The sequence below is a fragment of the Pithys albifrons genome, chromosome 18 (genome assembly GCF_047495875.1).
Source record: "Pithys albifrons albifrons isolate INPA30051 chromosome 18, PitAlb_v1, whole genome shotgun sequence".
In the NCBI taxonomy this organism is placed as follows: Eukaryota; Metazoa; Chordata; class Aves; order Passeriformes; family Thamnophilidae; genus Pithys; species Pithys albifrons.
Genome location: NC_092475.1, coordinates 8,274,458 through 8,289,273, shown reverse-complemented (window position 1 = coordinate 8,289,273; position 14,816 = coordinate 8,274,458). Strand labels below are relative to the sequence as shown.

The 14,816-nt window shown below is 44.8% G+C and overlaps 2 protein-coding genes across 2 annotated transcripts; one reads left to right on the top strand and one right to left on the bottom strand.

Annotated features, from left to right (window-relative positions):
* Positions 1 to 3,585: 3,585 nt before the first annotated feature.
* On the bottom strand, positions 3,586 to 7,963 carry DPM1 (dolichyl-phosphate mannosyltransferase subunit 1, catalytic). Its single transcript, XM_071573250.1, has 5 exons — positions 7,630 to 7,963; positions 6,152 to 6,228; positions 6,007 to 6,032; positions 4,350 to 4,464; positions 3,586 to 3,690 (listed from the first exon to the last, which is right to left on the bottom strand). The coding sequence occupies exons 1-5, from the start codon at positions 7,961 to 7,963 to the stop codon at positions 3,586 to 3,588; spliced, it is 657 nt and encodes a 218-aa protein (XP_071429351.1).
* A 37-nt stretch (positions 7,964 to 8,000) lies between these two features.
* On the top strand, positions 8,001 to 13,997 carry MOCS3 (molybdenum cofactor synthesis 3). The gene has a single exon (XM_071572673.1). The coding sequence runs from the start codon at positions 8,018 to 8,020 to the stop codon at positions 9,581 to 9,583; it is 1,566 nt and encodes a 521-aa protein (XP_071428774.1). The 5' UTR covers positions 8,001 to 8,017; the 3' UTR covers positions 9,584 to 13,997.
* Positions 13,998 to 14,816: the final 819 nt, after the last annotated feature.

Here is a 14,816-nt window from a genome sequence, read left to right as displayed (position 1 = left end):
ATTTATGTGGAACTGTAAAACCAGGGACATAAAATGAAAAATTCACTGTAAATGTCAAGTCAGGGTCTCATGGTGGCCAAAACAAGGCACGTAGAGAATAGCATGGTATTAAGAAAGGAACTGAGAATTAAAATACCACTTTAGAAATCCCTGGTACACGAATCTTTAAGATATCATATGGAGTTCTAAGCACCTGAACTCTAAAGGTTGTAGAACTGTGTTCTTCTATAGTCTGCTACTAACATTTGGAGAAGGGCAAGTGGAGCGTGGCTTCTCTGGGGACATGAAAAAGACAAGAGTGAGTATGATGAGAGGATAAGCAGGGTCTGTAAAATAATAGAAAAAGGAAAATGGGAACAAGACATAGGGAACATAGAACCATGGAATGGTTTGGGTTGGAAGGGACCTTAAAGTTCATCCCATCCCACCCTGTGCCAGACACCTTCCACCAGCCCAGGTTGCTCCAAGTCCCATTCCAGCCTGGCCTTGGACACTTCCAGGGATGGGGCAGCCACAGCTTCTCTGTGCAACCTGTGCCAGGGCCCACCACCCTCAGAGGAAGGAATTTCTCCCCAATATCCCATCTCACCCTGCTCTCTGGCAGTGGGAAGCCATTTGCCTTTTCCTAGCACTATGTGCCCTCACAGGTCATAAGCCATTCTTCCCCTACAATCCTATTTAAATTATTTTAACCTATTTTAACCTTATTTTAAATTTGGGGGGGTTATATTAAGAATTTATGTAGGTGGTCTTCAAATACAAAGAGGCTTGATTAAAAGAAGCTGAGAGCAAATGGAAATAACTCAAGGATTTACTGTTAAAAAATGTAAAAAGTAAAAGTAAGTAGCCATGGCTACTTCATGTCATTACTCACTAAAAAGATAGAAGCTTTCTTAGTGAGGGAGCTGTGTTAGAGCTCTGACAGTGGTGGCTGTATTAGGGTATTTCTTTTTCATGAACTCCCAGCAGTGTGTGCAGGAGGAAGGGGCAGTGATGGAATGCACTCCCAGAGTGGTTTCTGCTGGTTCCCTGTGTGCAGAACTGTGCCAGGACTGGGGAGGTTCCCCAGGGCCAGGCCTGAGGGCTCAGAGACAGGAAAACTTTAGAATCAGCCATTTGCAGTGGAGAAACCCATTGGGAAGAAAGTACTGAAGGTGGAGATGTGGGACAGGATGAGGGAGAAGTGGTTTAGGACAGTTCTGGGCAAGGATTAATTTATTTTGTCCCTAACCCACCATTAACAGGATGGAATTTTCTGATTCTCCCCTCTCCAGAGGTATGAGGGTCAAATGCACAAACTGCAGCTCCCTCTTCTGAAGTTCAGCCTTTTAAGACTTACTGGGGAGTGTTCAGTGTTGCCTGAGATACCTGCAGCCCAGGGCCCTTTTTTGATGCAATACAGTCTTTTTGCTGGGAGAAAGAGCCCAAATGGTTTGCATGGGCATATGGTGAACAGGAAGGGTGTGTTTGGATGTCCCCTGGGTGTTGTAGAGTGGCTCATCTGATGCCCAGAGGGCACTGGGGGTTGGTTCTTTATAGCCCTTTTTTCCTGATCAATACCATTACCTGCAAGCACAGTGAGAAATATCTTCTATATAGCTAAAAACTGACTTGCTGCCCAGTCACATTTCAAACTTCCACACCCTGGAGCACACAAACTACACTATGTATTATGACCCTACTGGGTATGTAAAATGCCTTCCTCAGACATGATCTCATCAATAAATGAAGGAAATTTATCAGGTCATTTTCATAATTAAGAGCCACAGACATAAAAGCTAAGCCTTAATTCACAGCAATTAGATGATAAATAATTAACATACTGGACTATAGTTATATATCCCTACATAAAAGTGAGGAGAAGATGAACTTACTGAGGCTCAATTTGCATCTAGCAAATGATCAGCATTATGCAAATTTAAATACACTCTAAAACCTCACTATTTGGTCATTAAAAACTTTGTACCTGTTTTCAACTTAAAATACTGGGGTTTGCCATGAAACCTTCCAATGAAACATAAATAGATGAAATCTTACTGGAGATTTAGTGGCCCTGTAGACCCAAAGACACATCTCTGTATATATAATTAGCTCTGATCAGTCTGCACTAAATGAGATTATACATAATATTCAGAAAAATTACAGGCAAATGTCACAAAATGTACAGTTCACTCACTGTGATCCAGTTACATGTACATTAGAAACTCACAGCTATATTTTTTATTATTTTTTATTATTTTAAAGCAAATTAAATATGAAACATTTGCTCTGAATTGTCAGAAAAGGAGAAACTGTATCTGTACAACTCTACTAAAGAACAAAGGAATAGCAGCCCATTAGGAAATAAACTTTATTTAAAATTTTACTTAAATCATTTTTATCAGTGTGATAAAAGACAATCTGAAATATGAATTTATCATTTATCTAAAAGCTTTCTATTTTTTTTCAAATATTAACAACTGTATCTGGGGTGCTAAAGGAATGAAGATAAACATGAGTCAAATAGGCAGCATTTTTAACACAGTTGTTGCTTCTCCTCTCCTACCATCAATTTTCTGATACAGGTATCCAAAGAAATACCCTCCCAGCACCCCTTCCCCCAAAAGATGACATTTTTTTCATATATATAAAAACAGCCATTATCAGAATAACTGCACCCTCCTCCCCAGTGCACATTTGTTTGCAAGGGCTTCATGATTTCTGCATTCTGGCTCTAGCAAACCATGAAACAAAAACTAGTATTGCTGTTTGTGTTTCCTTCCTCAGGATCTGGAACAAATAGAGACTTTTACATTGCGAATTGTTATTTCACAGATGAAAAAAATCTCAAATATCTTCACAGAGGTGAACAGGATCTCTGTTTCCCTAAACTTGATGAGGTGCCAGGCTCCCACTGTACAGACTCCAAAACAACTATTTAGTTTCTAAAGGAGGTAGGGAAAGGGACTCATCTGCTTCTGGACAAACACACAGAATATAAAATTATTGCACACACAGTTCTCTTTCTTAACCAAAGAATATTCCTTCTTTCCAGTCCAGGAACTAATCACTGTACTCTGTATTTCCTCTTAAACTACACCAGGTATTACCAGATCTGTAGAAACATGCAGCTGCTTTAAGACACACATACTGGGGCAAGAAAGGACACTAATTTAAAGGACATTCATTTAAATTGATATCTACAAACCACAGAACAAAGATCAGATATTCCATTGGAGGTTTTTTCTGTCCTTGCTTGTCTTTATTACAAAATCTTCTTTAGCTTCTGCTGAATAATGATTCACTTCCAAATGCAAAAGATCATTTAGCATCCTGTTCTTTATTAAGACTTCATTGTTTTTACAAAAATAGAAAATCATTAGCCTTTATCGCTTTTAACATAGAGTTAATTTATTTTGGAATAGTATTCTGTGATACAGTGGATTTAATTTATTGTTTTGTTTAATTATTTGGTTTGTTTAATTGGTAATTTATAGCAGCTCTTCTGGTCACCACACAGATTATCAAGCTTCTGCTGTTATATATTAGAAACTACATAGATGTCAGGAAATGTTTGTCTAAAAAAAGTGAATTTAAGATAAACCATCACGTTGTGGCAAACAAGGTCAAGAGCCCCTTTAGGAAGGAGACTATTTCATTGCCTCCCAGTTTAGACTCTCCATAGACACGGTCCACAAATGAGATAGGAACCTGTTGAAACAAGCAAAACTGTATTTAAGGTTCAAACCCTAAATATTCTGAGATTCTGTACACAAAAGAATGGCCTTTGAACTACAGCATGTTCAGACATGGGACAAGGCAAGCACTGGACCAGCTTCCCTTGAGTCAGTTCTTCCCAGTGGCTGCGGAGCATGAAATGATTTGGTTTATCACCTTTAAAGATGATCCAAAGACATTCCTCAGTGGTTGGATGACACACCAGGCAGAACAGCCTCAGTGTACTAAAATGAACCTCCAGCACTTTCCCTGTTAAATTCAGTACCTTTGAGGCAGTGCCCACAAATCTCCCACCAGCACACAACAGCTTGACCCCACCCCTGGCTGGAGATGACTTCTGAATGTGACAGTGCATACTGCCCTCCTTTGAAGAACCTTGTCAAATTGTATGCAGCTAAAGGAGTGGCAAGAGGAAGAGGAAGGATCCAAGGAGCTTATCAGCCAGGGGAGTAAGTAACAGGAACTTCAGATCCCCTATTCACCCAACAAAGTTGGAAAAATAGAGTTCTACACAGGTAATTTCTTTCTATTAATTTGAAAATATTGGCTGCTTCTTGGGAGCACAAAAAATTCAGGAATCTGTGTGTCCCTTTACACAAAAGCACAAGATCCTTATCAAACCTGTCTTGTACCTCTCCAATGGTGTATCCCAACTGTCTGGCCCGAACAATCATCTCCATCTGGAAGACGTAGCCTTTAGAAACACATTTCTCCATCAGTTTCTGTAAGACTTCTTTTCTGTACAACCTGTGAACAGTTACAAAGAAAAGGAAACCTGAAGCACAATTTTGAAATCTGGAAATCAAGACAGTGTATGGGAACCTGAACTGCAATCCCACACCCATCTCATTACTATTTCTGAACATCTTTTTAAAAGTCAGAGGAGAAGCAGCAGCAATTCTTGCTCTCTAGTCCACTATTTCTTCCACCCTTCCCAAACAGATTTCATAGCCCTCAGTAAAGAAGGGCTGTTTTTACTCCAGTTCCTTGTTCAGCAGTTTCTTAATTTCCAATAAACTTTACAAAGTGCAAGCCAGAGCCATACCTGAAACTCCCTGTGAGGTCTGATGCTCCTGGTCTGAGCAACACCTGAGTTAGAAAATTGGCACCACGGCTGGGAAAGAAAACACAAAGTCAGAGTTGTCCAGCACACAATTCCCAAAGGTCAAGCAGAATTTCTAGAAAATAAGTAAATATCACCCCTCCCAAAACAAAACTTTTATTGCTTAATATGAAAAAGTTAGATTTCCAGTGTGTTTTCAATGCTAGATTTGATTAATAAATTATAGAATCTTGAAATTAAACACCCCAAATTTTGTTTTTCAAAAACAATTGATTGGTAGGTTATTGAATTTCTCTATGAAGGAGAAAACAAGGATTTTTAGAAATTAGGTTTATAACATGGTTCGTTATGAGAGAACTGCTACACATATGAAAGAAATGGAATATGACAACTACCACAGCAACACTTTTCTTCTGACTGACATTCACTGTAAGTGGAGAATAAAAATGCTTCCTGGACAGATGTGGGACTTGCATTTGGAAAACCACCAGAGTGTGACCACTACAGCCACTGAAAAGGGTCTTTTGAACGTGACAAAAGTCTCATAGTCTCAGCTCGTTCTCTGGATGATGGAACTGGAACTGTTCCAGTGGTGCCAACCTCCCCACTGCTCCAGCCCATTTCTCAAGCCCAGCCATGGCATTGCATCCTTCTTGGTGGATTTGAACCAATTTGCCAGTGGTACACATTTGTGGTATTGAATGTGATGTTGCAGTGTCCAGCAGCTACAGCAGTTCTGCTGACTAAAGACTCAGCTCAGCTCAATCGGATGGAGTGTTATTACTATTTATAAGTAACAATTTTATGTGTAAATATGTGAAAAATACTAACCTGATTAATTTCCTTTTCAAATCCCAGCCATATACTCCTCCATTTCCTTTATATCTTGTTCCAGAAACAATATCGAAATTGCCTTCTTTCTGCTTTCTATGAACAATTGATTTTATCAGACCAACAGGAGAAATATTTCAAAGTAAAAACAATCACTCTTTTAGAACAAAATCTGTATTTTACAAACTTTTGACCAAGTAAGCAGAGAAGAGAGGGAAGCAATAGTTAGGGTGGTTATAACACTATTTAGACCTTTGATAATTGCTCTCTTAAAAAGAAGTACTTTAGGAATCTTACAACTACCTTTTGCCCATTATGGCACAGAATTTCACACATTAATTCATAAATGATTTATAAAGATTAACTTGCATTTTCATACTACAATCAGCACCTACCTGATAAACTCTGGAATAAATTTTGGCTGAAATGGAAGAAAAACAGATCAGAAAAGAAAAAAGGGTGGGGGTAAAATAAAACCAACCAATGAAAGTTTAATTCTAACAGATCAAACCATGTGGTCAGCATGAAATACAGACTTACGTGGTGAGAGAGGTCAGCATCCATAATGACAATGAAATTCCCAGTGGCATGCTTCATTCCATGGATGTAGGCAGTGCCTGATGGAAACAGCACGGGAATCATTGCCCTCACTGCTTTAACATGTGGCATCTTCCAGCCACAGTCTTCCTTCATTTTCTACAAGCTCCATTAGAAAATGATCAACTAACTACTCCTAAAATATTTTTAAATGACGTATTAGTGGACAAATATTAAAATTATTATTCCTTTTCCCTACAATTTCAGCCTTAGGTTTTATAAATACAACCCCTGGCAAGTCCGACTGCACTAGAAATGCACAAGGAAACCTGACTGCAGACCTGGGTCACTGAGGTGTCATTTACAAAAGCACCACAGGCACTGAGGAAACTGGAAATAGGACTCAGGCTCCAAATATCACTGAAGCTGAAACGCTCATTGAGTGCTCAGGGTATGCGGGTGGGAGGGAAAGGAGCAGGTCTGAGCTTACGGGGATGTTTATAAACACACCGGGATTTTTATATGTGCATTTTTAACCTTGTTTGTTTACAAACAGCTTGAGGCAAACATTCTGCTTTTAGGCTTTACTGTGATTTTTTTCTGGACTTTTATAGACTAGATCAATCAAAATACACAGCAGGTTTATTTTGTTTGTACTCCTCAGAGTTAATAAGGACTTACCCAGGCCCAGCTTTCTTGCTCTGGGTCTCAGAAGCTGCAGGATATATAAAAGATACATATATTACTTAAGTACAGATTTTAATTCACTTTAGTGGCATCTTAATAATTGCTATTTTCAAGGTATAAAAATATTTTAAGATTTACTTCACATTTTTAGAAAAAAATGACAGAACACACAACTCACTATTTTATCTGATCCGTATATTTTTTCCAATTGCTGAGCGACTTCCTGTGTTCCATCTGGACTTCCATCATCTATGATGATAATTTCAAAATCGATACCACTGAAATGAGAATTATTTTTCAATGAACAAATTAAAAGCCCCTTTCCCTCCCTAAATCCCTGTGAAGGGCAGGAAGCTGAGGAGCAGAGCACCGATGTCGTGTGGTCAGAGCTGCAGTGGGTGCAGCTCTGGCTGAGCCGGGTGGGGGGTCAGGCTCTGCCACAGGGAACAGGGACAGCAGGAGAGGGGATGGCCTCGGGCTATGCCAGGAGAGGGGCAGGTTGTACAGCAGGAAGGATTCTCCATGGAAAGGGTGGTCAGGCCCTGGAAGGGGCTGCCCAGGGAGGTTTGGAGTCCCCACCGGTGGAGGTGCCCAAGGAAGGACTGGCCGTGGCACTCAGTGCTCTGGACTGCAGGCCAAGGTGGGCATCGAGCACAGAGTGGGCTCGGTGATGTTGGAGGGCTTTCCAACCCAGATGACTGCGTGACTCTGAGGTACACTCGGGCTCGGGACACCCGCCCGCGCACGGATGATGTTGCCCTTTCCCATCCTGCGCCGTCCCGTGCCAGCGTTACAGCCGAGCAGCCCTGTCCGAGCATCCCCGGCTGTGCATCCCCCGCCGAGCAGCCCCAGCCGAGCAATCACGGCCGAGCAATCCCGGCTGAGCATCCCCGGCTGTGCATTCCCGTCCAAGCATCCCCAGCCGAGCACCCCCGGCCCAGCACCCCGGGCCGGCGCTGCTCTCCGTGTCCGGCGGCACACCGGGGTGCGGCCGAGCCCGCTCCCCGCGCAGTCCCCTCCCGTCCCGCGGTACCTGTCGCGGAAGGTGCGCACGAGCAGCCACACGACGAGCGGCAGGTTGTCGCGCTCATTGTAGGTGGGCAGCAGCACGGAGAGCAGCGGGGCCATGCCGGCAGTGACGCGGCGGAAGCGGCGGCGGCGTCGGGAGGAGGCGGAGCGGGCATGGCGGGCGCGGGGCAGCGGCTGCGGGAGCGGCTGCGGGCCGAGATCCGCCGGCGGGAGCGGGAGCTGCGCGGGCTGCGGGAGCGCCTGCGGGCAGAACTGGCGAGGGGGGATGCCGAGGAGGAGGATGGAGCCCGCGGGCTGCGGGGCGATCCCGAGGAGGAGGATGGAGCCCGCGGGCTGCGGGACGATCCCGAGGAGGAGGATGGAGCCCGCGGGCTGCGGGACGTGCTGGCACAGGGGGACGCGGGGAGCGCCGAGGAGGAGGAGGAGGATGATGATGGCGATGCTGGGGACGGGGCCGGCGCGCCCCCCGTGGAGTTGCCGCCGCTGCCGAGGCGGTCGGCGCTGAGCCGGGCGGAGATCGCGCGGTACAGCCGGCAGCTGCTGCTGCCGCAGCTCGGCGTGCGCGGACAGCTGCGCCTGGCGCGGAGCTCCGTGCTCGTGGTGGGCTGCGGCGGGCTGGGCTGCCCGCTGGCGCAGTACCTGGCCGCGGCCGGCATCGGCCGCCTGGGGCTGCTGGACCACGACGTGGTGGACACGAGCAACCTGCATCGCCAGGTGCTGCACGGGGAGGCGCAGCGGGGCCGGCCCAAGGCGCGCTCGGCGGCCGCGGCGCTGCGGCGGCTGAACTCGGCCGTGCACTACGTGCCCCACTGCGGGGCGCTGACCCCGCGCTCCGCCCTGCGCCTCGTGCAACAGTACGACATTGTCGCCGACTGCTCCGACAACGCACCCACGCGCTACCTGGTGAACGACGCGTGTGTGCTGGCCGGGAAGCCGCTGGTGTCCGGCAGCGCCCTGCGGCTCGAGGGACAGCTCGCCGTGTACAACCACCGCGGCGGGCCCTGCTACCGCTGCCTCTTCCCCGAGCCGCCCCCGCCCGACACCGTCACCTCCTGCGCCGACGGCGGCGTGTTGGGGGTCGTGCCCGGCATAATCGGCTGCATCCAGGCGCTGGAGGTGCTCAAGATTGCCTCGGGAATGGGCTCCTCCTTCAGCCACTTCATGCTCGTGTTCGATGCCCTCGAAGGCAGGTTTCGCAACATCAAGCTGCGACCGAAGAGGCTGGACTGTGCTGTGTGCGGGGACAACCCCAGCATCACCTGCCTGCAGGATTACGAGGCGTTCTGCGGCTCTTCTGCCACTGACAAGTGCAGGACTCTGCATCTGCTGCCCAGCGAGGACAGGATCTCGGTGGAGCAGTACAGGGAGCTGCTGGAGCAGCAGGTCCCACACGTGCTGCTGGATGTGCGGCCCCAGGTGGAGGTGGAGATCTGCCGCCTGGACCACGCCGTGCACATCCCGCTGAGCAAGCTGCAGGAGAAGGATGGAGAACACCTGGAGTACTTAGAAAAAAGAATCCGTGAAGAAAATCAGAGAACTAGCGACCAAACATCTCTTCCTGTATATGTTGTCTGCAAATTAGGAAATGATTCCCAGAAGGCTGTAAAAGTCCTGCAGGAGTTGCCTGCCAAAGAGTTTGGTTCTGTGTTAGTGAAGGATATTAAAGGGGGGCTCATGGCTTGGGCCACTAAAATTGACCCAACGTTTCCTCAGTATTAGAAATTTAAATAGTGAAAACACCACACATTTTCACAGTAGGTGCCATAGGGTTTCATCTTGTCTGTGTTACAACACATGAAAAAAACAAAGAGAAATACCATGTTGCTTTTTTATGGTACTTTTTTTTTTTCCAAAAACACTGTATTTTTCTAGAGGTCTGATTATTTTTATAAAACTGTGAATCTATCCATGCAAATGAAGGGAAATGTGTTTCTTGGTTGTGATTAACAGTAAAAACTTGTCAGAACCACTGAACTGTGCATGTAATAATCGACTGAGAATGGCTCCTAGTGAGTAATTGTAACCTGGAAAATTACAAAGCATAGGAATCATGTTTTTACTCAATCTCTAAACTTTGCAAATGGAAACAGTGCAGGAAGCAATAAAAAAACCCCAATCTGTTCATCTCTAGCTGATCTAGCACTGTTAGCCTGTCATAAGGAATTGCCAAGGCAGCACTGACGAGACCATTGAGGTCTGTATTTGTGGAAGAGAACAGCACCTCCAGCAAGGAGGTTCTGCTCAGAACTTCCAGAGCCACCCATCCTCGTTGTTGGCTGGCAAAAAAGTGCATTCTCCAACTTGAGTAGAGAAACTCAGGTTAACTGTTAATAAGGCATAAGTTTGACCCCAGAAAGTTTGTAAACAGACAGAAAATGTTTTTGTCAGCACTTAGGTTTCACAAGCTGAGAGATAAGGGGCAGGGGTGGAGAGGGAAAACCAGACATCCTCCCTCCTGCGAGGACAGACCTGTTTCCTAAGTGTTCTCCCGGCTTGGCAGTTGCACCTCCCTGTTTGCACTGTTTTATTTGCTCACTGGCATGGAGAGCTCTGCACATCTGAGAAGTATCAGTAGTTGAACTGAAATAAAAGAAAGAGAAATAAATAGCTTCTCAACAGAGCTGCCTGAGGCCTCATCACTTCAGCGTAGTAATTATCTCCTTACATTAATTAAGGTATGGATTTCTTTGCTTCCTGAGGAGGAAAAAAACACCTGTCATGACTTAATCTTCACATTGTACCAGGAGGAAAAAAAAAAGACTAGGAACAATGCCATTATAAGTAATAGTTGAAGAGGTGTATTTTACTAAAATAAATTTGAGAACAGCCACACTCCTGCCTTATTATAATGTGCCATGGTTCTGGCAGTGACAGGCTGGTGAAGAAGCAGTGATGTGAGTTTATAAACAGTGGTGTCTCACAGTTTAAAGGACAATCAAAGCATGGAAGGCCATGCCTTAAAGTAAGTTTTAGTGTTTGTGCACAAGAGTCGTCAGCGAGGACCTTTTCAGACGGGCTGTGGGGGCTCAGCTCGGGGCTAGGTCCTGGTGGGTTCCTCTCTGGGGAACTGGAAACCAGAGGGACTTGTTTGAAATGCCTGACCTATGTTTGCGTTTTTCTTTTTCCTGTGATGTGGAGAAGAGACTGAAACACTAAATGCAGCAGTAGCAGTAGCTGTGAAATACCCACAGCGGGTGGTGTGTCACACATCATCTGCCCTGACAAAGGGATTCGTTTTCAGTCATTTCAAGCAAGGTGAACCCAAGGACTTGGGAAGAAGGGAAAGACTCTTGGATTCTAAATCTGAGTGGGTGGAAATCGTGTGTGAAGTCTTTTCCCTTGTTACACCTTGTTTTGCCTGTGTGTTGTCCTGCACTTCATGTTCTTTTCTGGTGTTCCCATCCATTCCCAGGATTCCTTAAACTATCAAACAAGAGCTGGACTCTGATCCTTGAGGGTCCCTTCCTGCTCAGGATAATCTGTTGACTGGTTCAATATTTATAGCAGGTGTATACTAATTCTGGGACAGAAGAAGGAGGGTATTTGTAGCAAATTTAAACCTGAGTTTCTTGTAACACATTTTCAGGCAGGCAACCAGACTTTGAGTCCTTGTGCTTTATAGAAAACAATCAACACCTGAGGGTTCTGGTGAATTCTGTGGAAACACAGTGATAAGGATGAATGAAAGTGGACTGAAAGTAGACTGATACCAGAACTGGCAAATAAAAATAGTAGTAAATGGATCGAGTCAGGCTGATGAGAGACAAACTTTTAATCATCTTTTCTATTAAAATGGCTTTTTGGAAAGACCATTCCTGCCAGGCTGCATGGACTAATGTCCAGAGGTCTTACAGGAGTGCAGCATCTAAAAAGCATCTGTGATTTTTATATAAAGAGAGTTGTATGCAGAACTAATTGGGCCATACAATTTAGAGGAGGTTATTCTGGAAAGAACTGGTCACTCAGTTCTGCTCTCAAGGGAGTTTGTAAAATGTGGGTTGCTTTGAAAAAAAATGATCTCTTCCCTGACTTAGGATAGCAGCTAAATTCTCAGCAAGTATGACATCATCTTCCCTGCCTCTCAGATAAGGGTGGGGTCCATAGTGCTTGTCAAATTTCACTCTCTACATGCTGGGGTGCTTTTTAAATTTTTTTCTTTAGATTTATTTTTTGTTTAATTTCTTTTTTCCCCATGGCTTGCTGAAGTGATGCACAAGTCATCATGTAAATACAGTCTTTAGTACTGCTGGACTGTTTGAAGATAGGCTGAAAAATCAAGGATTGTAAAATCATAACTAAGCCCAAACCATTCTTATTATCGGAAACTTATCTTTTGACTTGCTTTGCTTCTTGAACTCCATAAAATATGTGGTGGTTTCTCTACTGTTAGAGAAACTCTACTTAAAAATTCTAAGAGATGCAATAAAACTATGATTCTGTACTGCTGCCAAAGGACTGTGGAAATCCTGGTGGGTATTGACACTGAGTGAAGAGAACCTGCTTTGGCCAAAGAGCTCGGCTGTGGCTGCTCTGGAGTGTGTTACCAGGAGGGAGAAGGTCAGGCAGTGCAGGGGGTTTATCTCCTTGTTCCTCACTCAATGTCATGACGTTGCTTTTTGCCTGCTTGGTCATTTTCTCTTTAAGTTCCTCCCTGGGATTTGGCACAGGAACTCAACAGAAGCAGCTTCCCCCTCGAGGTTTGGGGGATCCCCAGAGGCTGCAGCGTTCGGGCTGATGTGCTGCTTTTATGTCTCCCACATGTCCCTCTCTGGGGTGGCTGAAGGACTCAGAGTTGCACATCTGAACTCGTTTATTCCTCAGCCGTGGGTGGTATTTTAAGGCGAAGCAGATCAGGGTGGTCAGGTTTTCATTCCTGTCTAAAACATGTCTGCAGACATCGTACTAATGTGCATTAATAACCCCAAATCCTTATTTTGTTAGGCAGGAGTCTGTCATCTAAAAACTCCAGTAAGTTCATCACTGACCTACTATCAAAGTGTAAGATTTCAAAAAAGTCCCCAACAACTAATGGAAGTATTTGTAGACAGCTGTATGAGGAATGTTACCAAAACTAGTCCTCAAAGTTCATGCACCAGAATTTTAGGTATGTGAGCATCTTGATTATTAATATCCTGTTTGAAAGCATAATTTCTAATACAAATTTAACAGTTCAAAATTTTGCACAGATGCTTAAAATACTGCAAGTTCAAGGTTGGGTTTTTTTTTAATATGAAAACTGAGCTTTGTGAAACTACAGAAAACCAATGTGAAGGCTGTGTGCTAGGTGGCACTGCAAGTTAATAAACCACTGCATTCCCCAGGCTGTGAGAGGCAATTCAAGCTTTGAAAGAGCTGAGCTGTACAATGTGTCATTGTACAGTTCTTTTGAGAGAAGACCAGGGAAACAGAGGTAAAAGGAGATTAGTATTAACATCTATTAGGGCAGGAAAATTTGGAGCACAAAACACATGAATCGGCTTGTGGTGTTAACCTGCTGTGGTTTGTGTTACTGTATCAAATAAACCATCCCCATTCCTTTCCTCACACTGCAGGTTCAACATCATGGTGGGGAAATAAAAACAGCGCAGGAAAAGCAGGACTTGATCAGAGCCCCTGGTTAGGAAGGGGATATATTTCATAGAGCTTTCTCCTCTAGTAGCTCAGTTGTCCAGAAGAGTAATGGTTTCATGAACAAGGCAAAAGACAGAAGAAATGCAGAGTTTCTGCTAAGTTTTGGCTGCCCTCCTGAGCAAGTCACTGTTTCCCCAGTCTGCTCTGTGCCCACTGTGTCTCCAGTGACCAGATTCCAAGGAAGCAATTTAATTAACATGTCTAGAACAGCTCAAATTCATGAGTTATGTGACTTGGACAAGGCAAAGGGGTATTGCAATGACAAAAGCTTGGTCACTTAGGGCACAAGTCCATTCTAATCTGTACTGTGCCATACAGCTGCACTCTCTGTACTCTCCATACAGCAGCAAAGGGAAAGGAAAATAGCCGCTGTTTCCCATTCTCTGGTCTTTTATCATTGAACAGGTTCATTTGATCTTGTCTTCACAATGTATTTCAGATGATTGATTCAGCTGATTGTCAAAGCCCACTGAAATATATCCATGTGATGGTGCTGCTCCGACCTCTTATTCTTTTTATTGTGAAGTACTTGCAATGCTGATATTTCATGCTTGTGCTAAGAACAAAAAATAGTTTCCCTCTGAAATGATAGCTGTCATTTGAGTCTTATCAGAAAAGCACATTGATAACAATTTAGTCCAGTCCTGCTGCAGTGCAAGTTTTCCAGCCAGAGAAGAAGCTAATCCTGGTCTATTGAAAGCCAGAGTCAGGCTGGAGCTTTAGCCAGAATGGATATCTGAAAAACACAGTTAGGAAGAGTAGTGCAGGCTGGAACACACTGTCCATGGTCCAGCTGCCTTCCTTCTCCACTGGGCCCTGGTATGGGGGTTCACTGCAGGGTTTACTGCCCTGACCTTTTTTCGCTGGTCACTGAAGGAAGGAAGAAACAGCTGGATGTTCTTGTGGCTTCTCCTTACTCATGGCACGGGGCCCTGATGTGTGAGGAACCCATAGTTTGGTTCACAAGGTGTTCGTGCTGTTGCTAAGAGACCAAATCCCTGCTTGCAAAGAAAGGTTATTTCCAAATTTAAAACGGCTCCACAGATATTTGACTGGGAAATGAAGTCTCTTAGACAAAGGGGCATTCACCTGTAGTGAAGGGAGTCATGGAATCACAGGATGGTTTGGGTGGGAAGGGACGTTTAAAGATCATGTGCTCCAACCCCCTGCCACGGGCAGGGATACCTTCCAGTGGAACAGGTGACTCCAAGTTTGTCATGGCCTTTGACACTCCCAGGGATGGGGCAGTCACAGCTTCTCTGGGCAACCTGTGCCAGGGCTTGCCCACTCTTTCTGTGATAAAAGTGTTCCTTACAGCTAG

Coding starts and splice junctions, on each gene's coding strand:
- DPM1 (XM_071573250.1), bottom strand. CDS start 7,963: ATGGCCCCGCTGCTCTCCGTGCTGCTGCCCACCTACAATGAGCGCGAC. Junction 6,229..7,629: donor TCGGACAGGGCTGCTCGGCT/GTAACGCTGGCA, acceptor TGTTTCCATCAG/GCACTGCCTACATCCATGGA. Junction 4,465..6,006: donor TTTATTCCAGAGTTTATCAG/GTAGGTGCTGAT, acceptor AACTGTTCACAG/GTTGTACAGAAAAGAAGTCT.
- MOCS3 (XM_071572673.1), top strand. CDS start 8,018: ATGGCGGGCGCGGGGCAGCGGCTGCGGGAGCGGCTGCGGGCCGAGATC.